Source organism: Oryzias latipes, chromosome 13 (assembly GCF_053564925.1).
Source record: "Oryzias latipes strain Hd-rR chromosome 13, Olatipes_Hd-rR_3.1".
NCBI classification, from domain to species: Eukaryota; Metazoa; Chordata; class Actinopteri; order Beloniformes; family Adrianichthyidae; genus Oryzias; species Oryzias latipes.
In genome coordinates, this window is record NC_136249.1 from 24,507,511 (window position 1) to 24,532,852 (window position 25,342).

General features: G+C 38.7%; 1 protein-coding gene across 6 annotated transcripts in view; it reads right to left on the reverse strand.

Moving 5' to 3' along the window:
- Positions 1–22,908, reverse strand: part of zgc:77784 (roundabout homolog 2) — a 79,955-nt gene extending 57,047 nt beyond the window's left edge. For all 6 annotated transcript variants that reach the window (XM_078929730.1, XM_011482443.4, XM_011482445.4 and 3 more), the window contains exons 1-2: positions 22,355–22,908; positions 6,685–7,011 (exon numbers count right to left, since the gene is read on the reverse strand). In XM_078929730.1, the coding sequence (XP_078785856.1) occupies positions 6,685–7,011; positions 22,355–22,409 (382 nt within the window). In that variant the 5' untranslated portion in view covers positions 22,410–22,908. The remainder of the gene's footprint in view (positions 1–6,684; positions 7,012–22,354) is intronic.
- Between the last annotated feature and the right edge of the window lie 2,434 nt (positions 22,909–25,342).

The window sequence follows — 25,342 nt, forward strand, 5'->3', positions numbered from 1 at the left end:
AAGCTGACAAATTTCAAAGGGATTTTTTTTGGTATATTAAAACTTGATATATGTGCAGCTTCAACTGCAAACATAAAAACCTTAAAGTTTACATGTAAGGCATATCTCTTGAAAACGTTTGTCTAAAGAGACCTTCCACCTTCTCATTATTTTGTTTATGTTTTACCTCCAAATGACAACTGACATTCTAATTTTAAACCTACCTTAGAAGTTGGATGTTAGAAAACCCTTTTTGAACCAATAATAGTCCAGGTTACGCCCTAGACACATGCACCCTCATGGATGCTCCAGTGTTAGGCTCTGTGGACCAGTGGGTCATAGAGAGTAGAGGCCACATCTCAACGGGAGTGCAGGTGATATGTAAGTACCTGTAGGACACCTGTAGGAGGCCCACACAAACTATGCTCGAATTGTCTAATTTCCTAATTTCTAACAGTCAGGTTGCACGCACAGAGCAGGCAACATGCGCACAACAAGCGTGCACTTGAACAGCAGTAACAGGTCCCCTGTGGAGTGTGCAGGTTTTGAGGGGGTTTGTAAAAAAAAAATGAAAAAATCCCTACAGTATGCCTGCATCTCACCTACTTTACCCTTACGTGTTGTTTAAGTGTTGGCTACAACTTGTCACCTGCAGCATGTACATAGAAAAAATGTGCATTAACATTTTTACGTAACAAGCCCACCAAGCACTTCATAATCGGCATCACACAAGGCCAGTTGTAACTGAGAGATGAAATGTAAATACATCTCAATGTTAAAAGAAAGTTGGACCAGTGTTCTATTTTTTTCATCTTTTCCTAGTATCAGGATGGAAAAGCTCTGAATGTTTGGGGATGTCTAAAAAAGTATTGAGAACAGCCTCAGACCTTAGGTAGCAGGTCATTAAAAGCCTCTACTTTTTGCATATTTTTCAGGGGGTACAGTATTATCAGATACACTGGACATTACACACATATTTATTCTTCACTCAAGTAAGATCAAACGGATGAATATATGTAAAAAAAAAACACAGCAGTTTTAAAAAGCTTCTTCCCAGCAGGAGTGATTTGAAGGTAATGTTTTCTGTATGTTTTCTGGCACACACAGAGTGTATAAAGTAGCTGCCATGACATTTTCTTTTACAGCATATCTTTCATATAGCCAGCCTTTTCAGAGTTTGTTTATTCACAGCTCTTTGGGATTATAAAAGCGGTGGTCCACTTTTTATTTTTGTGGAGCTGAGATCAGAGCATTGACTAATTTGGTTTGACATCGGCCTTCTTTTCAGTTGGTCAGCTGTAGCTTCACTGCTGATCATTTTTCCTGCATGAGCCAGCTGGAAAAACCTAAGACAGCAGACATGAAGCTTGACATTTGATCTAAAGATAATTTAAAAAAGAAGACAGTTTGTGTTTGTCGGCCTTACATCAAGATGTGTGGACTCTAGCCACAAACATTCTCCTTTCACCACCCTGTATCTTGTAAAATGTCTTCGTGCTTATTGCTTTTTTCTAAATTGTGCTGGATTGAATTGGTAAAAACCTTTGCCTTGGCCTATTTAGTCTATTGTTCCAATCTAACTTTACAAATAGAAGTATGCTAAGTTTGTTTCTTTATGGAAGCATTTGCATCCTAAATATACTACACATGGTGAAGCATGAGGGTGAGAGCATCATGCTTTGGGGCTGCTTTTCTGCAGAGGGAACTGCATGAATGACCAACATTGCAAAAAGGATGCATGGGGTCAAATATGCTGAGATGTTTCTCCTCCAAAATCTCCTCCATCAGTGGAAGCTATGAGGATGAAACCTGGCTGGTTCTTCCACCATCATATTGATCCCAAACACATCGCCCAGCTAACAGAGGAGTGGCTATGTAAAAATAATTTCAAGGTACTGGAATGGCCTAGTTACTCTGGGAACCTCAATCCCGTCAATAATTTATATATATAGTATATCTATATTGAAATATATCTATACTAAAATAGAGCTGTTTAATCTACATGTTTACATTTAGATTTTACAGGCTTTTGTAACAGTCTTCCATTGACGACTGAGGTTCAGCATTCATAACCAATAAGCTCATCCTATTAATACTTTTTCCTCTTTTTCTTTGGTCAGAATTTTCTGAATCCATGAGAACTTTGGAGTTAGAATAAACACTTTTAGCATGTACGTCAAACGTCTTTGGTGGTACATAATTAACTATTCTCTCAATAAGTTAGGAAGAACTACAATACCTAGGGACTTCTCTTTTATATATAGGTATATTTTAGGCATAGTGCGTTTAGTTATGTTCCACTGACCCAAGATGTAAATATTGGACAAAATATCATTTAAAGTATATACATTCTACAAAATCAGTCTTGTCTAGGATGAATCAGGAACTCAACCGTAAATGTCATATTCCTATATCTAAACTATCAAGCAAAGAAAAAACGACTCTCAGACACATGAATGTAAGTAAATATGCGTCTCACTCAACATCGTTCCTCCAGCTCCTCTGGGGGGACCCGAGAGGAGCTGGAGGAGCTGGAAGACCCAGGCCAGCGTGTCCTGGGTCTTCCCCGGGGCCTAATCCTTATCAAATGGGAATGTGTATTAAACATACATTTAAAAAATAATAACAATAACTTGTGAAAAGCTCCCAGGAAAAAAAATAATATGGAGATCTTTTTTTGCAATGATTTTATATGGAATTTTCTTTTCTTTTTTAACTTTTTATTCATGTTGATTCACCCTAAAAGATGTTTCTGAAAGTGTCTGTTCAAGGTTTTGAGAACAGAGGAAGAATCACTATTCATTTTGGGAATATTAGACTAGAACAGTAAATTGCATGTGGCAATTTTCTACCTTAGTTAAATTTCAAAGGGCTTTAAAGTCACAGTCCCATTGACCCCTGCACACACATACACTGATGGCTCCAACTTGTAACTATCAGGATCAACATGGTTATAAGTGTCTTGCCCAAAGACGCTTTGACACATGGGCAGGCAAGGTGGAACCAAACCTGCACCTTTGTACCACGACCGCCCAATATTTACTGGATCAGGGATAGATTAAAAAATGTCTTGCTGTAACACGAGCTGACATGTTTCATACTTTACATTTTAGCTGTATTGCGTATACACTAAAGCATTTACCCAAATTTACTAAACACATCACACTTGTTTCCTCTGATTGGCCGTGTAGTATTTGCGTAGTATTTGTCTTTGAGGAAAACTCTTTCAGAGTTCAGACCACATATGAGACGTTTCTGAATGGAATGACTGACAACTGACCTCTTTGGCTTGTGTTACCTTGGCTACAGTTTTACAAAGGTCTTTCATTATGGAAATTGATGGAGGAAAAACTTGATTTTTACATTGCAGATGGTTCATTCATGGAGCTACTATAAAACATGCTTTCATCCTGTTCAGGGTTACAGGAGCGCTGACAGTAAGTTGGAAATGAAGGAGTTGCGTGGGTTTTTGAATATCTTATTATCAAAACTTTGCTGTAGTAAATTCATATCAATGTAAACATGGAAAGATCCATGGCAAAAAAAAAACTGTGAAGCAAAGATACATGAAAGAAAGCTGGATCATAAATCGGTGAAACAAGAAAAAAAAGTACTATTAAACAAATAAAGCAATAACAATTGAGGCAACAAGTTGTATTTTTTCCATGAGCTGCTGTGCAACATCTACATGAAAACTCAAACCTCAAAGACACTTAGGAGGAAAAAAAACATCTCAACATGAGGTCTCTTCAGTCTGCAGTGACACAAAACACCCTGCAGTGCGCTGGAATAATTTAGGAAGTTTGTGCAGTAATTAGAAGAAAACATCAATCAGGCGGAGTACTGTGTGGGTCGGAAAAAGTCGGTCCAACGTTCAACACACAACTGGAGCAATCGTACCAACAACAGGCAAATGATGTGGTTAAAGAATTAAAACCAGGTTAGTGGGAACTCTCTCCTGAGTCGCACCAGTTGGACAGATGTGTCTGTATTAATTACTGCTCAGTAAGAGTTTAAAGCTCTTCCTTCCCCCACCTGTTGTTACCCAGACCCTTGCCTCACAAGCAATCACAGCCAGCATGGATTTCTCCAAGACCACCAGCTTAAAACTGGGCTCTCATTAACACTGAATGCCCCCCACCTCCCTGCCACTGCTAATTGGGTCACTATTTACCCCACAGTCAGCAGAGCCTCACGGTGAGGGGAGGGGGGGGGACCTCTAAGACCACCATCAAACTGTCTCAGCTCTTGTGCGAGATAACTGCAGGCAAGGAGATTAGAACAAAACAGGCACATATTAATATTGTTAGTCACTGTGTGCCTGAAGGTGATTCATCCCCTCTTTTTTTACGACTGTGCTGTAATCTACAGCTGCACACAATGCTAAATTTTATTATCAGCACATTAGTAAAAGGCAATGTGACAGTGCATTCATTATATTTGCTCCAAGCTTGGATATCTGCATGAGTTACAGATGCTCTTGGCTCCCAAAATGCATCAGAACTGAGGAGGATGTCCCTGTTTTGTGAGCACAAGCGCTGATGAAGTCAGTGGTCTGTAAGACCACACACACACCACACTAACTCGGTGCCAGTAAGGTCGCCTCAGCATGGCAGAAGATAAGACGCTGCTCAAATTGCCGTTTTGTGTTTTTTAACGAGGACAATTCAACCTTTCTAATCAGTTTTTTTCCCCAAACCACCGGTTAATCCATTTCCTTCTTTTTAAGGAGTGCTGCAGTTCATTTGAGGGCTGAGCCACACTGACACAATTAGCAGAGGGAAGACAACAGAGCATGTCCTGGCATAAGCTCAGACTCTACCGTCCTCAGCAAGGGAAAACATGCCCGGGGGGGGGCATTCATGCTCTTTGATTCTCAGGTGATGGGATGACATGTTCTTACATAAACCAGAGCCCAAACTGACAATAATTAACCACTTAACTTATCTGTACCAACAACAGAGAAAAATTCATGATCTTTATGGTGCACAATGTTCTTTCCAGTCAGAAAATGTATCAATAGTTACTTGGTAAGGCTGTCGTGCACATACTCTGGATGGTAATTTGTCAATATTTGCGGCTTCTTCCTTCTTTTTCCTTTTATAGTCTTAAATTGAGTATTATTTACAATCTGGAGGATTTCCTATTACCTGACTACTTTTAATTTGCATGCTGTTTATGAAATTACCACTTTTATATGGCTCATTTCACAGCTGATTTGGTCACACTTAAATGAATTATGAGTATAATTTGCGTTTAAATGGCAATCACTGTGAAAAGCTTCAAGATGCTTCAGCAACTGTTTATGGAGTCTCAACAACAAAGGTGTAAATACTGTTTTTTTCACGTAAGTATATAAGAAATTGTTTTATTTTTAGAATGGATTTGAACAAAACAAACCCCTGAAACGAATATTAAATGAATTGTATTAACCTTGGATAAGCTAGCATGGCACAAAGCAGCAAATTTGATGTTTTGTCTCAGTTAGAAAATGATTTTGTCATAAATGATAGAAATCATTGGTTGGTCTTCCCACTTAAGCTGCAAAGACATTGTGACAGAAAAGGTGACTTAACTGTAGTTATGCAAAAACAAAAACTGATATATGATGCTTAATGTGGTAAAGATACAATGCCAGCACATCACATTTAGTGTTTTTTCACATTAAAAAAACACTAAGGTCCCAGGATCTAATCTATCAGGTAAGATGTCTCAAAAATGTTCGCCCTTTCCTTAGATTTGGCTTGCTTTCACACTTAAGAAGATTATTTTGCCTTGAAATGTCATGCAGTTCCAACAGCTGCTCATTTCAGAGTGGAATTGGCCAAAACAAACTCTGGCCAAAAGAAAAGCAGCGTTCACCTCCCCGACACACAAATAAGACATATTCAGGTTTTTTTTTAATTAATTTAACTTTTTTAGGATTCTTACTGTGGGCTTTTTTTCCCCTTTCCTCATTTGGCTCCATGCTCAGATCGATTATTCTGTGTTGTTTGTGTCTACTCTTTGGCCTGCTAAATAGTCTGAATACAAATGTGCTGAACTGCACTGGGGTTCACTTGCAAGTCAACATATTCCCCCTTGTTTCATACAACACAGGTTTGGTTAATTGCTCTGCATTGGATTTGAGGTAAACTTGAAACACTTGCTTAACAAATCAGACTCTGGAGGTGGACGTCAAAGCTTTGAATACCAGCACCTCTTAGCAGGGTCTGTTTTTCCACAATTCAGGGTTTAGAGTTTTGCATCAACTCAGAAAACCCAAATTGACGGATCGAGCTGGTACAGAGCCACAACGTCTAGTCTGTACTTGTTGATTTTAAAAACTTTCATTGACAGCAGCTTGAACTAAAAGACTCAGCAGAGTTTTTCAACAGTCAATTGGCATTCTTACTTTTCTAGGTTGCACAGAAAAGTTGGAAAAGGTGTTGAAAACCTTGCCAAAATCATTTATCAGTAGAGACATAAAAAAAAGCTATTTTTTGTCGATTTTTTTGAGTTTTTTTATTCAGTTTAACATTGGCAAACTTGTCTATCTACTCTAACATTTTCTATTTAACATCCTGAGTCAGACTTTAGTGTTTTAGAGCAGAGGCTAATTCAAACTTGATTTAGGTTTTTAAAGACCCAAAACAGCCGTGATTCAAACACCTGCACACTTGAAATTTCCGTGAAGAGTTAATTATCAGTGATTTCAAGCCTTACTGGCAACTTCAAGTGAAGCATTGCGACTAACGGCCTCTCCCAGGTAGTTTCTGGCCACACAGGTGTAGACGCCTTCATCTGGCTTGCTCCTGCGTCCGTGTACGATCCTCAGGAAGAAGAGGGAGCCGCTGGGCAGGAGCATGCGGTGAGAGCGCGGATCATCCTTGTCGGTCTCCACACGCTCCCCATCTTTATACCACTCTATGCTGGGAGTGGGGCGGCCCTCTGCCTTGCAGTTGAGGGTGGCTGGCTCTCCCTTGGAGACGATAAGATCTGAGGGGTCCTCCACAATCCGAGGAAAACTATCTTCAAACCGTGCTCGGGATGCTGTAAGCAGAGATAAGACAGATGTTACCTATCTGGCTGACCACATACCAGTCATGAAAGAGCTTAACTGATTTGAGTTCACACAAGCAAAGCTATGTGAAAGTTTTGGAGGTTCTCCTTTAAGCTTCAACGTTTGTGTTACAACAACACAGAAAACCTGTCTTTTGGTCATATTCTCTGCTGCTTTAAGATACATCAGCTCATTTCTTCCCACGTTTGTACATAAAGAGTAAATAATTTCATAACCAAATGAAAAACGCACTGCAGCCACCATCTGCACATGGATCCAGTCACCCACATGACAAGATAATAGCCAATCTCTGTATCAGCTGGGAATAAGAAAGGAAGATCTTGGTATTTGGTGGTAGAAAGACCCAAGCAGTGAGACTGAAAACAGCAGAGGGATACAGATAATACTCGTCTCCTTGGGGATTCATTACTACCTTCACCTGGTTGTGAGGAGGAAGCTCACCGCCTCTAGACCCATGGTAAAGTCGCAGAGCACAAGCAAAGGTATCCCAGAATTTCCTACAGCCAGAAAAATGAATAATTCAAAAAGATGTTGCTTTCAGGTTGCTTTTAAGGAGCAGATGCACCCACTTTCTCTGATTCCTCTTCTTTTTTGAGAGAACCAAATGGTCACAGTGTCACAGATTATTCTGCTGCTTTCTCTGAGATATTAGAGTCAGCACTAGATCCAGATTGTTCTGTATGAAAATATTTAATTACTGTAGTAGAGCAGTTTGAAGTAACCTAATGGTGCCCGTGCTGTCATTGCATTATACTTGACCCAGAGGCATCAGGATATAAACCAGCGCTTCTGGTGTAAGCAGATTTATCCATGCTGACCAAAAGTCACCATCCATGCATGAACCTGAGGTAAACGCCTAAAGAGCAATCTGAGAGCTTGCAGCTCACGCTTCAGGGTCACGAGTCAGGACAGCTTGAAACACTAATGCAGGATGTGGATGAATAGCAATGGAGCCATTAAAATGTAGTGTGGCACCTTCTGGGCATCCGGGTGCAAAAACACACCGCGCTTAAAAATTAATCCACACATGAAATATCTAATGTAATCCTGAGCAATATTATTAAATATATGCTGTGTCTGGGATTATTATTTGTCTCATATTCTGCATGTAAATTTGCTATGTACTACGTATTTAACTGTGACTTTTAATCACAAAAGCAGAAAAGGAATCGTTCTCTTTGTGTTTGTCTGACTAACACAAATCACTGTACAAAGAAGTTCTGTTAACAAAGAAATGGACAGAATTAGTCTTCTGTATGAGATTCGTCATGTTTCAGCTTGTTTTTGTGATGAAGAAAGTCCATTTTGGTTTATTGTGCCAAAACAACATTTTTTTTTTTGTGGAAGCTTGATTCAGCCAGACAATACCACTCCTCATTGTGCATAATCCGTTGCGTGCATGAAAGAAAACATGCTTATCTCACTGTCTGTGATCCTAATATGCTTTTTTTCTGAATATCTGTAGTCCAAAAATCAAGTAAAGACAGCTTTGATCATTAAGCTAGCGAGATAGAATATAAACAAAGGCATGATGGGAAAGACTTACTCCCCAGCAACAGTCCCGTCCGATACTCAGAGGAAAATTTCAGATGCCGCTCTGCATAAACTATGTCCTACAAAACAACACAGATACTTTGATTTTGGCTAAAAACAGCATAATAATATTTAAAACACCACTGAAAATATTTTGATCAGAGTGGGACTTTAAACTCTGAAGTTGTTCACTTTTAGTGAAACAAAATTGTCTTCCTTTTTGTTCTCTAAAAATTAAATGAAAAACTACAATACTCCTTTAGGTTTTAAAGTCTCTACTTCTCCTTTTATATTGGTTTAAACACTCAGTGCTTTCCTCCATGCATGGATAACTGGATTTATGTACACACACAAAAAAACTACAAACCCTCTGTACGATAATTCAGCAGAAAAATGGTAAAGGCTAAGACCCCCATGTGCTAAAAATAAGACAAAAACATACATCTTTGTCTTAATCCATCAGTAATGCTTTTTCATATATAAAATGGCAGATCAATTTTTGGTGGATTTAATGCATGAGATTTTTTTCTAAGCCTTATTGGCAGTATAAAAGCATCATATTTGCGCCTCTATTATGTCGAGCTCATAGAGCATGGTGTTCTAGAAGGCAGCAGACAGGGCACCAAGTAAAATATTCATACAGCTTCCCCAGACTTTCAGATTTAACTGGAGCACATAGGTCACGTTCTGAGTCATCTCACAAAATCTATGGTACTCATCTTTCTGAGTGCCATAGATGTATGCTTGGGAAAACAACATTTTGTTTAAAATGATCGTGATGAGTGGGATGCTGGTGCCATTGACAGCTAAGCCAAAGGGCACCTCTCAGAGGCTTGTGTTTGAGTTTAGCATCCTTATACTTAGGTTTCTCTAATCTAAATGACAGAGGTCCTTTCCTCTGTGAACCTCAGGAGTCCTGCAAAGCTCACTGAACTGCAGTTGTGATATTCCAAGTGGGACTTCCATGGTGGCAGTTGTACTGATCTTGGAACAAGGATGATCTGTGGTTCTTCCCAGAAAAGATATTGGGCGACAAGCTAAATTTCCCACTCAGGATGCACCAAAGAGATATTAAAGTCAATCTGTTCGAGAAGGACCACAGTTTAACACAAACTTGTACTTTCTGCTGACAAACATACACATTCCAGTTCACTGATAATATAATGTAAGATGTTTTTTTTTTCTTTGCCAAATCCCTTTGGAGATTTAAAGACCCACTCTGGTGAAAATGACATTTTTGGTGATTTTAACATGTTCTTGTGGCATTTTTCTCATGATGGAGAGCATATAGATAAATAAAAATCAAGATTAAATCGCATTTCTGAGTGTTTCTTCATTCAAACCGTTGTGAATCAAGAGCAGACGAAGAAAAAAGCCTTTTGGAAATGGAGCCTATTTGTTAAATAGAACGCTGGGCGTGGGACGAGCTCCCTGCTTTGTTCCCAACACAGTCTCATCCCAAAACGTGTAGTAGCTACGTTTGTCTACAGGGACAAACATAGCAGTTTGTGATGCTCAGTAGGCTCGTAGAAAATGAATAACAAAATGAAATGTAGCCATCCCACAATTTAAAGCCTGTTTTTGTAAAACTGCTACACGTTTTGGGATGAGACTGGGTTGTTCGTTCCACTCTGATGCATCCACTTTCAGACAAATAGATCCATGTACGTCTTTTCTTGCCATTTTTTTGCAACTGTTGTTATGTTAGGATGGGGTTGTGAGTGGCTCTAAGCTAGCAGGAGACAGTATAAACAGATGGATGACGGGAAATGAGAGAAGGTGTGAGACTTGGGTTCCTGAAAACTGTAAATTAGACACTGACTTATCAGGACACTTACTGAAAAACAATATTTAAACGCAGACTTCTGCCACGACACACAATACATTTTTTTCTGGAACGACACTGTCTTGTTTTACCTTCTTTATGATGGACATTAAAATCAGAATGCATAAGAGTAAAGTCTCAAGCCATGAAAATAATCTCCAACTGTGTTTCATCATTTTGCCAGGCGTACTGGGTGTCACAATGTCCATCTGCACAAGCACAATGCTTTTCCTTTGGAGCCCATTTCACAATCTCCCACCAGACCGTGCTAGCTAATAACACATCCAACAAATATAGAGCAAAGATAACATTTATGCATTAGTGTTTCTTTTACTGGTGAGTCCAATTATCTATCTCCTTTAAGATCTGGATTGGGTCTCCTCTAACTCCAGTGGGAAATGAATGCCTCATTAGTTGTTGGATGCTCCACTTTGCTCACTATCCAGTCACTAAATGCATCTGTCTGCTGATGAGTGCTCAGCAGGTTAGCGGTGAAGGTGCAGCACTGAGCCTTTTCCATCTTTTTATGTGAACAGTTTCCTTCTGTGGCTGAGAACAACAGTGTAAAGCTGTGCAGCAGACACTGAAACGAACAGAGTTTAGAAACAAGTTGGTGGGCCATGTAGAGTAACCCAAAGCTGGCTTGATTTAGTTCGATTGTTTATAAATTAAAGTGAGATTCATAAAAGTGTAGAAACAGTCTTTCTTTGACAATATTTCAGTATTTTGGGCTCCAGAGTGAAGATTGTTTGAAAAAAAAATAACTGGAGCTAGGCACAAATTATTAAGTGATACCTAAGGGAACATTTATCCAAGAAAAGTCTGCTTCTTTGGTCCAGACTGAAAGTATATATTTTTTTCATTTTTTGTTTGGGCTGATTTGTATTCTTCCTGCAATTTTGAAAATGGATTGAGAGTATGCATGTGACATAACCAGGCATTACAAAGAAGGGACAACACAACTTGAATTGAACCAAACCCTAAGGAACTTGTTACCCTAACTTGCCATGTTGCACAACTGTCAGTCTGGTTTTTTTTATCTATTTTATGCAGGTTTTGAAAGGATAATTATTTATACCAGTTAACACTTTAATGAGACGGGAGAAATGGCTCCAGTGTTTATATTTTTCCAACTACCCTAACTCTTCAATCGTTGACACAATTAGCTTAATTCCAGCAGATTCTGAAATGGAGAAAAGCTGCCTTGTGCTGATTCGCAACACTTTGCACAAGTAATGTGTTGTGCATGATGCAAGGTTGATATGAAAAGTTGCTTTTTTCCATGTCAGAATCAGCTCATTCAGATTAATCACATTAACGGTTGAAGATTTGTGGTGGATCAAAGAGCGTGTGTTATTTAGGAATCAGAGGGTTAAATGGTTAAATCCTGGCAAGATTACAACAAAAATACTGGCTTTTAATTGACCCTTATTTATACCAGTGACCCATGAGCACAAGCTTTCCCTGTCTTTAACAATAAAAAATACATTTAAATAAGGTTTTTTTTAATCCTATAACATTCTCAGAAAGAAATAGAAACTTTTAACATCGAGCCTCCTTGAAGTACAGATACTGACAAGAACAGGCTTAACCCAATTGTTATTTCATCATTCCAAGCATGTCGTAAAGCCATTACGCTGCCATTTACAATGCAATAAACTGTTAACAGCATATACATGTTTATATTTCTTATAGCTGTGAGGGAGACTCTTTGTCAGCCTTGGGTAAATTACAGAAATGATTTGCTTCAATCAAGCATAATCGTAAAGGATTAAGCTATTATAATCTCACAAGTACCAGCATTTGTTGATATGGAAACAGATTCCAGAGGAGGACAAAGAAATGAAGATAGAAATGATTTTTCCTCTTGGTTCAGTGAACACCAAAAGCATAAATGAGTCAAAGGACATCCAGTGGCAGCTATGACTGTAGGATCAGCAGAAACATCTTGAGGTATCATTAAAGGAAAAAGAGAAATGGAAGTGGCCAAAGTGAGGCCAGAGCAACCGGCTCCACAAAAACTCATTTTCTTTGTGAAAGGGAATATTTTTGCCAGTAACGCCGGCCTCATGGCAGGAAGATTGTTGTGCTGTACTTGAAAGCACCTTTCAGCAAAAAAAAAAGAGAAACGCTTGTGTCACCGAAAAATAAATGTCACAGGGAATGATAGGGATCTTTGTGAAGGTATGTGTTTAGTCAGATCATAAACGCGCCATTAGAGCCTGCAGTGAGTCCACAGAGATCTAAAAGCACATGGGAATTCAGACTGGGACTGTGGTTTGAAGGAAAATCTTCATCGGAGGCAGTCTTCTGTAAAATGACTTTCACATTCACAAGGGATGAACAAGCCAAGAAGGACGGACTAAAAGCGGAGTTTCAGAGATAATGATTATAAAAATAGACAAAAAAGAAAGCTCATGTTGCATCGTATTCCAACTCCTGCTTTAATTAATGGTTGATTTATTTGATGCTCCTATTACAGCAACTTAAATAAAACATTCATCGCAAGCTGGAGATTGTTTTTGTTTACCTCCATTTCACACCCGCACAGAAAACTGACAAATGAAATCAAATTAATTTACGTTATGCTAAATTTTGTTTAGTCATTTAAATAATTAAATCTCAGTTTAATACTGATTGTTTCAGATTAAAGACAGTTAAAATTCTGCGTTGCTTAATTAAAACAAAATTGTAAGAAGTTAAATTAAGGGAAATAAAGGACTTTTTAACCCGGCAAGTGCTTTCAGAGCCTTCCTTTTTCTACGTAAATCCACTGTTTGATCCACAGTGTTTGACTGGTAAATGTATACCAGTAAAGAGGTATCTAAAATCTTTAATTAGCAATGGAAAAAGTGGAAGCTTTTTGACCGGTGCAATCAAAACGCTCCTCATCTATGCGGTTCTGTGCTTCCACAGACAAATTCTTTCAAAAACGCCAACTTCGGTGAAGGTGAGCGGCAAAATAGACTGGAGATAAAGCATGAGAGGGAATGGCAGTCAACCTTGAGCTGTCACACCAAATAGAAGGAGATTTAAGAATGAGAATGTGCCCGGCTCATGCAAGGTTATCACTGTTTAATATACTCTCAAGGCAATGTGGAGTGAGGGATGCTTCTCAGAGGGAAATGGAGTAAATTTCATTAAACATCTTCACTAAGCCTAAACAATGACTAATTAAAAATGTAAAAATATCTTTTTAACCTTGCTAAAAAAACTTTAAAGCCGCTTTTTCCTATAGCTTGTTATTTTTTTCTTGATCATATTGTGATAAGTACTTTTTTTCCATTTTTGATTGCCACATACTGGCAAAAATCTACACAACTTTGCAAGGATAAGCTATTATTTGAGTCACCTAATATTTATTTCTGCAAAAGACTATGAAGTCTCTAAATCTGCAAAAAAACAATCAAAATCATTTTGACAAAATGTCACAATTTAGGTGCATAAATTTGTCAGGGAGGACTTGCTCAACCTTCATTTGTGGCCAAATTCTTTTATTTGAACTCTCTTTAAGCTTTTTTTTTGGGCGCAATCAAATCAACTCCTGAGGGAAATATCTGGCCCTTCAGAATCTGCAGGCTTCCGATCAGACAGTGTACTGAAGGGACTGAGAGCTCTTTGTCAGATAACAACTGCTCGTTGAGGCACAGAAGAGTTTAAAGCAAAGGGGAAAAAAATGAATGACCAGACAGGTAAACAATAAAATGAAAATCACTGTAAAGCTGCTCAAAGCGGCTGAGGTGAGCTGCAGATACGGCTCAGCCTGTAGGCTGACGACTCCACTTGAAATGAAATTGATTTCTCTCTGTCGTTTAACTGGAGGCTTTCCTAAAATGAGGCGCTTCTGGAATGGTCTGAGCTCCATGTTGGGAGTGTCAACACAGAAAACGTTTTTCACATTTACTTCTTGTCTTTCCTGTGGTGTTCCAATCACCAAAACATATTAAATGCAACTTTAGATGTACTTATCATCATTACATAATTGAAAGTTATGTGGGGTTAGACTATACAATCATTCACTAAGATGTGATCAAATGGAATTCCAGGGAATAAGGGGTTTCTAAGTTAAAACAAAGTGCATTAGTGCAGAAAACAGCTCTGACAGACAAGTTATTGCATTGGTCCTAATTGCAAAGTCTGACACATGCCCACATGTTTGCTCGTGGCATCTCCTCATTCATGCCTCATTTAGCAAACAGCACAAGCAGAAATAGAGCTGCGAGGAAGATGAAGAACGCATCTCAAAAACCCTGTTGATCCAGGCCATATCTGGCGTTTCTTGGCTTCTGGGTCCAGAGTTACATAAGATATTGTACGGTGATGGCGGAGAGGGGGGGTGTCATTAATTAGAATTTACAAATATTAAGCATGCATCCTCCTCTCCAGGGGCAGAAATGTACTCCTGTCACGGTTCCGCGTGGAAACAAAAACACCTCAGAGCAGGCGTCCTGCTTCCCTTCAGATTTCTGGGCCTTTTAACTGCTGACAGAACAACAGATGCCAGAACCGGGACCTGTCTGAGCTCACAGCTTCATATCTGCAGGACAGAGAAAAAAAAGCAGCAACCTGCAGAAAGCTCAGAGACTTTGCATGCATGTTAAAGTGAGACAGGAGCAGAAGGCTGGCAGCTAGCCTGTTGGGCTGGTGGCTGTCTGCTGAGATTTCTTCGTGTCTTTTTCAATTTCAGTTCATTTACATACTTGAAAAGGCCAAAAAACATTCAAGCAGTTTATGTTACATTGCCAAGTAATCTGTGCGCCGCAGAAACTTCATTTCAAAGAGAAAACGTCAAGTTTAAACGATCACCTCTTAAATGGGCCTTTTAACCTTATCTAGGTTACGGCAAAGCACCTTAAAAATTTGTTTGGCATTCACACTGAGAACAGGGTGGCTGAACATGGAGGCATGTCAAGGAAAAGTACAGTTTCTTTTAGCTCAAAATTTCATTTGCCAATATCTATGGGTTGTTTCATTTCAAGGCTGCAGCACATTAAAAACTGCATTCATGAGGGAATCTTGAAAATGTCTCAAAACATAATTTTTTTTTTAAGAAAAGCAGGCGTTTGCTCCTAACTTTCCTAAAAATTGAACAAAATACACGTGAAGAAATTATTTAATTTTAAATTTGATTTCAAAACAGCCCCAAACTTGCCTCAATTCATCGTTGAATAAGTAAAAAATAGCAGAAAAATATGACTGCTATGAGAAAATAACAGAAAGTCTCATCCTTTCCAGTGTGTCATTAGTGGCACACAACGCTTGTGTGAGACTCACATGGGTATGGAGCAAGTTTTGCCCACAGTTCAAAGCGAGGTTTTCATGCGTTAGCAATTATGGTTGATTCCAAGTGAAAACCGTCATTAGACTCAGAGGAAGTGACTCTGTGTCTCTTATTCGTCTGTAAAGGCATTGAGAGGGTAAACAGCACATAGAGTCACTGCTGATGAAATCCCTGTTTTATTTAACAAGAGAAGAGTTAGAGCTCTATCCATTATTGCTAAAATCGTGAATGTACATTTAAGTAAATATTTATAATTGAAGAGTGAGCGTCAAAATTGAAGTTTAAAAGCACAGTTGGCTTTCTATAATGAAACTCATAATTATTCACAAAAATGTGTGTGTATTTTTATGTTAAACTCTGGCCATAATTAAATAAATGCAAAACTGTGTAGTAAAATTAACAAAATGTGGTGTCAAACCATTGACTGTATATGAGAATTGGACTGACTGGCCCCTCCCCCCTTGAGTTCCAAACAGGAAGTAAAATCCCACATACTTTTATTTTGAAATTAACAGCAATTACTCATTCTTGCTTTGCTACCTGTTTTTAATGTTTTCGCCGAACCTTTTTGAAAGATTTGAAAAAACAATTTTTCATATCTTTTGTTAATTGCAAGTTATTCAAGTTATAAACTGACCAATCAGATGCCACAATTAAAAGTACAATTAGCTCCCACAATTATAAATGTTTGATTGACAAATTCTCATAAGCCCACTTCCAGGTGGTAGAGGTGTAGACTTCCCGAAAGGTCTTTCCTGTTTAAGAGAGCAGTTACCATGGAAATGATGACTCAAAGAGACTTGGACCGATCACTGCTTACTGACAACTGGCTCCAACATTGCAGGAAATGATAACTGAATTGACTTCATTTGGTTGAACCCGGAAGTAAGTCATTTGCTGTGGATGACATCACACTCACTCACTAGACCCTATGCGCCACTGCCTAACTATGTAATTAATTGATCACAAATTTGATCATGAAAAGAAAATGTACATAAAGGATTAGATAGGAAATGTTTTCAGTTTTGTGTCTTTTAGACCCTTTCACAGTGCTGTTGTGGAAAAGGGTGCAATACATCATCTCTTTTCCACCTCTGGAGGATTCACAGTGAACCCTGTGAATACCCCGGGGCATAAATGTCCCGCCATGCTACAGAATTAAAAAGGGGCAGGGGTTACTCTGAAAAAACCTGCAAACCAGGCTTCACATATATTTATGATTCCTATTTCTTGAACACTCAAGACGCGTACTTTTTCATCTGCTCCAAGATTATTGAACAGTTTTAATCCCTGCGATCAGGATGGATTATTTTAAGAAAAGTATGCCGTAGGTGAGCAGACTTTAGCATGGAAACATGAGTCTGAGCTGGTTTTGAAGGGGAAAAAGTTGGACACCAACTCTAAAGTTTGTGTGCTGAACTGCAGGAAAACGTAATATAGGAACCAGCAATTCCATTGTTGACTGTATAAAATGTTGATTTTCTGAAGGCAGATGACCCTTGAGAACTTAAAAAATCAAATAAAAACATCAAAATAAATGCCAAACAAAGAATATTTGCTGATGACACTGATGTTGAGTTGACACTTCCATCATCTTTCGATCTGTTGTAAAAGCATTTCCACTGGTCTTTTATATATGATTATGCTATTTTCTGCCAAAATCAAAAACCTCTGTTGCTTTTAAAGGACTTAAGTTCTGCAGAGCAGCAGTAGTTCATTAGAAATTTGCTACTGAGTTCTGGGCGGGACTTTAAGGGGAGAGTAAGCCTTCCTTTATTTCCCATCATTGCTTTGTTTACACTCTCTCCCACTACTAACAGCCCCTCACACAGCCATCCAAACATTACCGTTTCAACAAAAATAGTGAGCAATATTGGCGCTATCAAATGTACAGGTTTTATCCAAATGCCAGCTCGGACAAGGACAACCAAAATAATAATGGATCTATTTGTGTGCAAGTGAATGCATCAGAATGGAGAGGAGCAGGGAGCTTGTGGCCCGTCGGCTGCAGCACCTAAGTTACATCCGTTGCTTTTTCCAATGGCATTGTTTTCATCTGCTCCTGATTCACAATGATTTTATTAAAGAAATATTAAGAAACATATGTTTAAGCTTCCTTTTCTTTATATACTGTATGTCCATCAGAAAAATGCCACAAGAACATATTAAAAACACCAAAAATACAATTTTCCCATTGGAGTGGGTCATTGTGCGATGCCGTTGACAGCTCCAATAAAAACTCATACTTCGCCAATTTGTGACAAAGTAGGACGTTGCACAAACAAATATAAATAGAAATATGCATTTCAGACCTCAAAAGCCTGGTAAATGTTCAAATTAGTCGATCATCTAGCAGGCAATTCAATTCAATTCAATTTTATTTGTATAGCCAAAATTCACAACAACAGTCGTCTCGATGGGCTTCGTATTGGTAATTGAAAAAGTTAAACATAAAATCAATAGGATCATAAATACATAGAATTCAATAGGAAAATACTAAATGGAACTAACAAACTGACTAAGCTAAACTGGACATCGCTGCCTTTAGACCCTCCTTTGCGGTAAGGAAAAACTCCTAAAAAAAACAGATTCCGGAAAAAACGAAGAAACCTCAGGGGTGCCCACATGAAGGAGGGATCCTCCCCCAGGAGTCTAAAACGACTGCACAGACAGCTGATTTGGGAGCACTGTCAGTGATCATCTTTCCAAAATAAACACAGTGCAGGGCTAGATTCTTATTACTGATGTTGGTTTCTCATGAACATTTTGACAAAGAAGCCTCTATCCTTATAGGACTGCAACAAATCAGCTTTTTTGCTTCCCTTTGTCATAAAGAACAAAATTTCAAGCCATGCAACTGTCCTCCATCCTGCTCCTTCAACCTCAATGTGATGTCATCTCCCATCATACCAGAAACAGACCATCAGCAGCATCCAGGAAAATGAGTCAAGACTGAGGCACAGGAGACGACAAAAGCAGCGTCTGCTTTTATCACCCACTGTTGTTTCATCAAGCAGGTCTGTAGGAGGCTTTAGTCAGCCTTCAGCTTCATTTGTCACCAAATAATGAGTGCAGGGACAGAGTGGACACAAATCACCAGATAGGGATAGTTTGGCATCGATTTGTTTCTGTCTGATCACAGAAACAAAGATGAGTGAAATTACAGCAAGATGCTGTCGAATGATTTCATCCACATTGTTTGAAAAGCAAAAAAAAACACTGGTTCAGTTTGGTTTCACTTACAATCACAGGAAGACTTGAGCCAGTAAAAAACAAACTGGCACATATCTCAACATTGACCCAACATCACCATAAACATAACCTATCTTGGTCTAGCTGGCATTTTTAAGCCTGGATACTTTCATTTTTAACCAATGTCTCACTGAAGGATTTATTTCTCACACCTCTTCTTTCAAGTAGGCTACTTGGTAGAAATTACACACATTACTGATGAGAACGTGCACAATCACGGAGGTGATTTTTGAGCCACACGAGCACTCCAGATTAATGGATGCAGGCAGATGCTATGAGTGCTGAAAAGTGCCTTTAATATTAAGAGGATAGATGCATTTATCACTGACAAAAATGGAAAACATAGTCAAACCCATAATCTGTTAAGATTGATTCAAGTTGCTTGATGTGTACCTAATTTGGAGAGAAAAAATGGGTAATTTAAAGCAATTATTTGCAAATACTTTAAATTAATACTTTTTTAATAATATAATTGTAATGCCTCTCTGTTTTAGAATAAAGCATTTTGCTAAAAAAAAGGCCCAAATTTCACAGGTTTGTGTGGTGCTGCTTGAAGCTTTTTTAACACAAACTAATGTTTGTTTGCACTGTTTTCTCACTTGAATGCATGTTGCGTTTTATAACACAGAGGCTTAACAAATTGGCTGTACAAGACGTTCACTGAAAGCCCCTGTTTAAATCCTACATTGTCCTAACTTGCAACAGTTTTCTTCTTGGCCATGTGTTGGTTTGTTTATGTTAACAACCGTGAACGCATCAAGAGAGCTGAATTGTTGTCATTTTCAACTTCACAGGGAAGCTGTGTTTGCATAAAGAGCCTCAAAAGTTTCTACAAAACTTCACTTTTTTAAGATGTGCTTATTTTATTTTTTGCTCTAATAGGTGCATTTGGAATTTGTTCCAAATTTTTCAACCTGCTTAAGAAAGACCCAGTTTGAGTTTTCATGGGTTTTCTTAATGCATTTGAGATGTACCTTGGTAAATATAAGTTCTAATAAAAAAATGTTGTGATCAAGTTGATGTTTGTGATGCATTTCCAGCTATTAGTTTCTTCTGAAAAAAAGCCTTACATATCATATTTGATACATGCATTTCTAAAACCTCTAGCTCATTAGTCATGATTAAAACTTTACTTAAAAACCCATTGTATAGAACTTGGTCCATGGTTTCTGCCCTGTAGTTCATCATCACTCCACTAGGGGCAGTGGAAGGGTTTTTCCTGCTCATTTTAAAATGTTTCCATTAAATCCCAAAACACATTGGGCAGGAAAGATTTTGCTTATGTCGTAAACTTTATGGTGAGAATAACTGTTCTATTGTTTTTTAAACTACTTGCCGTATTGAAAGAATCCAAAATTTGTTGATAATCAATGATTGTTAATACAGTTACACCATGTTAAAATCTGTAGATCAAATTTAAGAAAGTAGCTAAATAAGGTGCGTTTTTCTGAACACTCAATACTTTTGCATCTAAAAATACCTATATAAGGCAAAATCTTTTTTTCTAGCTTTTCAGTGTATTTTAATGTTACTTCCTAACTATAAACAACCCCAATGCAATATTTTGATCCATTCGCGCATTTTTGAGAATTCCTCTAAAAATCTGCGCTCTACATCAGCCCCTCCCAATCCACGAAAATGAGCAGGTTATCACATTGTGATGTAGATTAGTGAGGAACAGCCCCTTCCAGGAAGAGTCTGAACTCCTAGCACCGCCCCCAGGCCAACACATATACTCACTTTGCTGAACTAGCTGAAAAAGTGGGTGCAAGACGCATTTCTTTTATATGCACAATATGCTCATCCATCTTTGCAAAATTTCAGATGTTTGTTTTCAAGGGCAGCAGCAAGCCACAAGGAGTGAAAGCCGGTGCATCAGAGATAGAGACGTCTTATTTGTAACAAAATGAACAGCAAAAATAAAAAATATTTCTTTTTAAAAATTGTTATTTAGTGTGCTAAAGGTAATATTTTATCATATTTATGGAAACAGTTTACTCTGAAAGGCTCAAGAAAAGCATGGTGCTCTTTAAACTAACATTGTTGTAATCAAAAACACACCAAATCAGCCAACGTATTGTGATTGAAACCATCTTTATCCAATAAAAAATGTTATTGCTAACATTTTGTTGATTTCATGAAAGGGTTTAAAAAAATGTATTTCCAAAAAATAATTATTTTTCGATCAATTCCTTGCTGTGGTGAGCTTCACAGGGCTATAGGGGCCGTGACCAAATCTAGAATCTCAGTAGTGACTACAACACCATGCTCGGATATGTGCTTGGTCAATACCATCAACCCACACCATCGTCAAGTTCATAGTCCAACAAAGAACTACACTGATGAGGCAACATCTTTTAAGTTCCAGTTACTCAATCCTGAAAACAGATCTGCAGTGAGGATAGTTGAACAAAGCTGAAGGTTTGCAGACATTTCTACATCATCAAACACCTGCGCATTAGGAAGTGTGTTTATTTAGGTTTAAACTTTGTAATATACCAAATGTCACCTTTAGCCATCTTTTTTTTTCTTTAAGTTGAAGACATATCCAAGTAGTTTATGTATGCACGCTTGCATTAATAATTCTAAACATTATGTCAAGTTTTACTCTAAAATGTTTATTGTTCAAATTCAAGAATTATGCAAAAGAAAAAAAAATCTTTTGAATTGTAGACGTGGTTCAACTGGTTGAAGCAGAACCCTAAACTTAACATTAACTTCCTCACTTGAACTTATTGTGTAACACAAAACACATGCAGTGTAAGAAACCCAGTGTTGTTTGCAATATTCAAAGATTACCTGGGAAACTTGTCACACTCGGATCAGGACAAAAACTGTTTCAGATTCACCACAACAATGTTGCATAACACTCTGAGAGGTTTAAAATTGAGGTAAATCACTCAGTCTTTTCTCAGAAAAAATACACTATTAAGAAACATAAAATAATTTTAGGAGATTGTATTTGTGGTTTGGATTAATATTAGATATAGAGTATCGTTTAAATGGTAAAAACATAATCTCTTTTGTGGGGGTGGGGCAATCACAATTGAGATTTTAAAAGCATTCAGATAATTTCCATGGATGTCCACAATTGTGTGTGTGTGGGGGGATGCACTTTAATGCAACAAAGTGGAAGGGTTTTTATTTACTTTTGACTGCAAATGAGCCCCTTTCCACATCTACTGACTAGCGTAATTTGGGGCAAAAATCTTCTTGCCAATCGCCACTGACCTTTCTCAAAATCAATCAAACAGATGCGCCTGTGACATTTCCATTTAGTTTTCAGGTTAAACAGCATCAGTCCCCTCTGTGTGAAAGAACACAAACACGAGCTGCGGCGCGTCGCTCCATGTCTGGCTGTGCGTGCGCAAATACCTGCTAAAACAGAAAGTGGAGGTAACAAACAAAAACACCACTTTACCTGAAGCAATGGCGATAAGAGTGGCGAATGCAAGAGGGAAATGTCCAAAGTTCATCTCCACACTGTAGTGATGCCAGTTCCCTCTAAGGGTCTGCAGCCTCAGCGTCAGTTTCTCAATTGAAGTAAACCTCTGGTCATTGAACCGAGCGCAGATTCTCCTCAAGAAGAAGAAGGCCAGCTGAACGCGCGTGGAGTCGGAGCCTCAGCTGGGATACTTCAAGCGCGTAAAATAACCATGAAAAACTTTGATGTCACTCCCAGAAGCCGGAGTCAGCTGCAGGATCAGCAGCGGGAGCAGCATCAGCACCGCCCCGGAGAAAGCTCACTACTAAACTCAGCATCATCACTTCCGCGCATCACCTTTTTTTAAATGCCCTTGTGCTAAAGAGAATAACCCCTATCTCCCACAAAAAAAAACAGCCTTCAACTATGTTTACCCTGGTCATTTAGAAAAGAGCCTTCTCCGCGGCAGCTTTAAGCGAACGTGAAGCGCAGCTCATTCCGAGAGGAGTAGCAGCGCACTCACACACAGCGATGCGCATCACACTCCCCCCTCAACCCAACATCCACAAGTCACGGAGTTAAAGGGACAGACACGACAGCAGGGCATAGCTAGGGTCTTCACACGGCAGGAGGCATGCAAACCCATCAAAACATGAATCACAGAAGCAAACAGCCTTGAAATTTAGGAATATAATACAATTAAATGTAAAAAGCACAGCAGAAGAAAACGACACAAATAACTAAATTCATTACAGATTTGTTTATTAAAGGCCAAAATAACTTTATATTTCTTTTTTAAATACATTAAATTTGAAACGGATTGTTTAATAAAATGAACAATAAACCTTAAATCCAATCAAATATTCCAGGCTGCAAAGAGTAATTGCTCCCCAAACCAATGACTTGGTTGAGTAGCAGGGACTTCAAGCATTTGCAAAAACTGGGATATGTTGAGGGGAATTTTGATGCCTCTGATTAAGCAGAATTGTTTTCAAATCAGTCATATTTATTGTGGACATATAATGGGCATATAATAAGTTAGATTCCAGTCCTGACTTTGACTCATACTTTGTAGAACCTTGCCTTTTCTGTTTGTTTAAGCCATTAACCTAGAACACACTGGGCATTTGATGCGTGTTCAAGAACACACTAAGCACAGTCTATGCTGTCCAGGGTTTCCTGCCATACAGTGTTTTACTGTTTTCTACCTTACAGATGATAATGTTCCTAGATCTTTTCATATGTCACATTTTTAAAATTCCAATTCATATTAAAAATATAAACATTTTTAAGAAAATTGGACCTGTAGACCTTTTAAGACTTTTTGTAAGTTTTTTGTTCCTTGTTGGGCAACTTAAATTATGAAAAGATAACTCGGAATTTTCAGCACTGAATTCTTTTTTTTAACCAAAACATAGAAAACAATTAAAGTGCCTGATCGCCTCCTTTTGTTCCGTTATTTAAACATAAGGGGCATTGGTGACAATTATGAAGGGGGGGGGGGGGGGGGGGTATTCATAGTCGACCTCATTTGCATTTTCTACCTTTAAAAACAAAACATTTACACAACATTTTTTAAAATCCAAATTCATCACTGAAATACTATTGAAATTCTATGGGGACAACCGACCGTGCACCCACTGTATCAAAATGTCTTTTATGGTTTAGTATTTCTTGTTACAATGACTTCTAAAAGCAAAGTAGATCTACATTTACAGACAAAACTTCAAGCTTTCATTTCATGTTGTCAGCTCTCATGTTGTCATGGGTATATCATGGGTATAGCTAGTGCAATTCTTACCTCACTGTGGAAAGTAAAACTTATCTCAATTTTTTATTGTAAATTTATGTACATTTTGTGAATTGTAAATTTTTTGGAAATTCCTTTTCTCATGCATGTCTGCACTGAACAGTGATCGGCTCTCATTTCACTGTATGCGCGTGTGATGCAGATTGTAAATGTGTAGTGACCACAAAGCTATTCTATTCTATTTAAGTCGGAACTCTGTTTCCCCCTCTGGTCACCGGTGGGAGCCCTTCCTAGCATTCTAGCCATACTGCCACTCCCAGCATCCCCAGCGCACACTTCCTGGATGCTGCACACCTGACTCTCATTCAATGGACCACAGCATACATAAGCGCTGCACTGAGTCAAGCTCCGTGTGAAGTATTGTTTGTGTCACTCTGCGTTCATTACTGAGTGTTATGCTTGGACTTGATTCTCTAGACTTTCTGATGCACTGCGGTAGATGACCAGGACATGACCAGGGCTGTCTGGTTGGTGGTGGGGGTGCTGCCCTGAGGGAGTGGGCAGGTGTGGAGCTTGTGTGAAATGACCTTTAGCACCTCAAAACCAACCTGGTTGGAGGACTTGAAGGACTTGGACTTGATCTTCTGTCTCCTGACTCTGACTCTGTTTGCCTGCCGCCTGCCCCGACTCTAGCCTGCATCCTGACTACCCCTGTCTCTCCTCTGATGCTTTCATGCCTATCATTGATTCCTGCCTGCCTGACCCGGATTTAGCTTTGTGAAATTCTGGCTGAGCTAATAAACCTGCTGCACTTGGAACCAGCCGTCTGCCTGTTTTTGTGACACGAGTAAGTCTTACTGCTGAAATGTTGTTTTATGAGTGATGCATGGATAAGTAAAAATTGTGACAACCAACCCCCGTCTCCCATACAGGAAAGGACTTGGAGTTGCATAATTTGTCTGGGCACAAACTGCTATTACTAATTTCTTCTCTGTGATCAATTTTTAAACTGTTGGCGGTTGGCAATTTTCAATCATCGACACATCACTACCAAATCCGAGTCCCTGGTTGGTCAAAGTTTGACCTGATTTAACTTGCAATGCGTTTTGTAGGTACAACCCCAGAATGCAGATTTACGCGTGTTTACATCATAGACTCTTCACTGGAAGTACAGCTTGTACGCACGATGCTGAGGGCGTTGTGAATAGCTTTAGACTTGGCGTAACTTGAAGTCC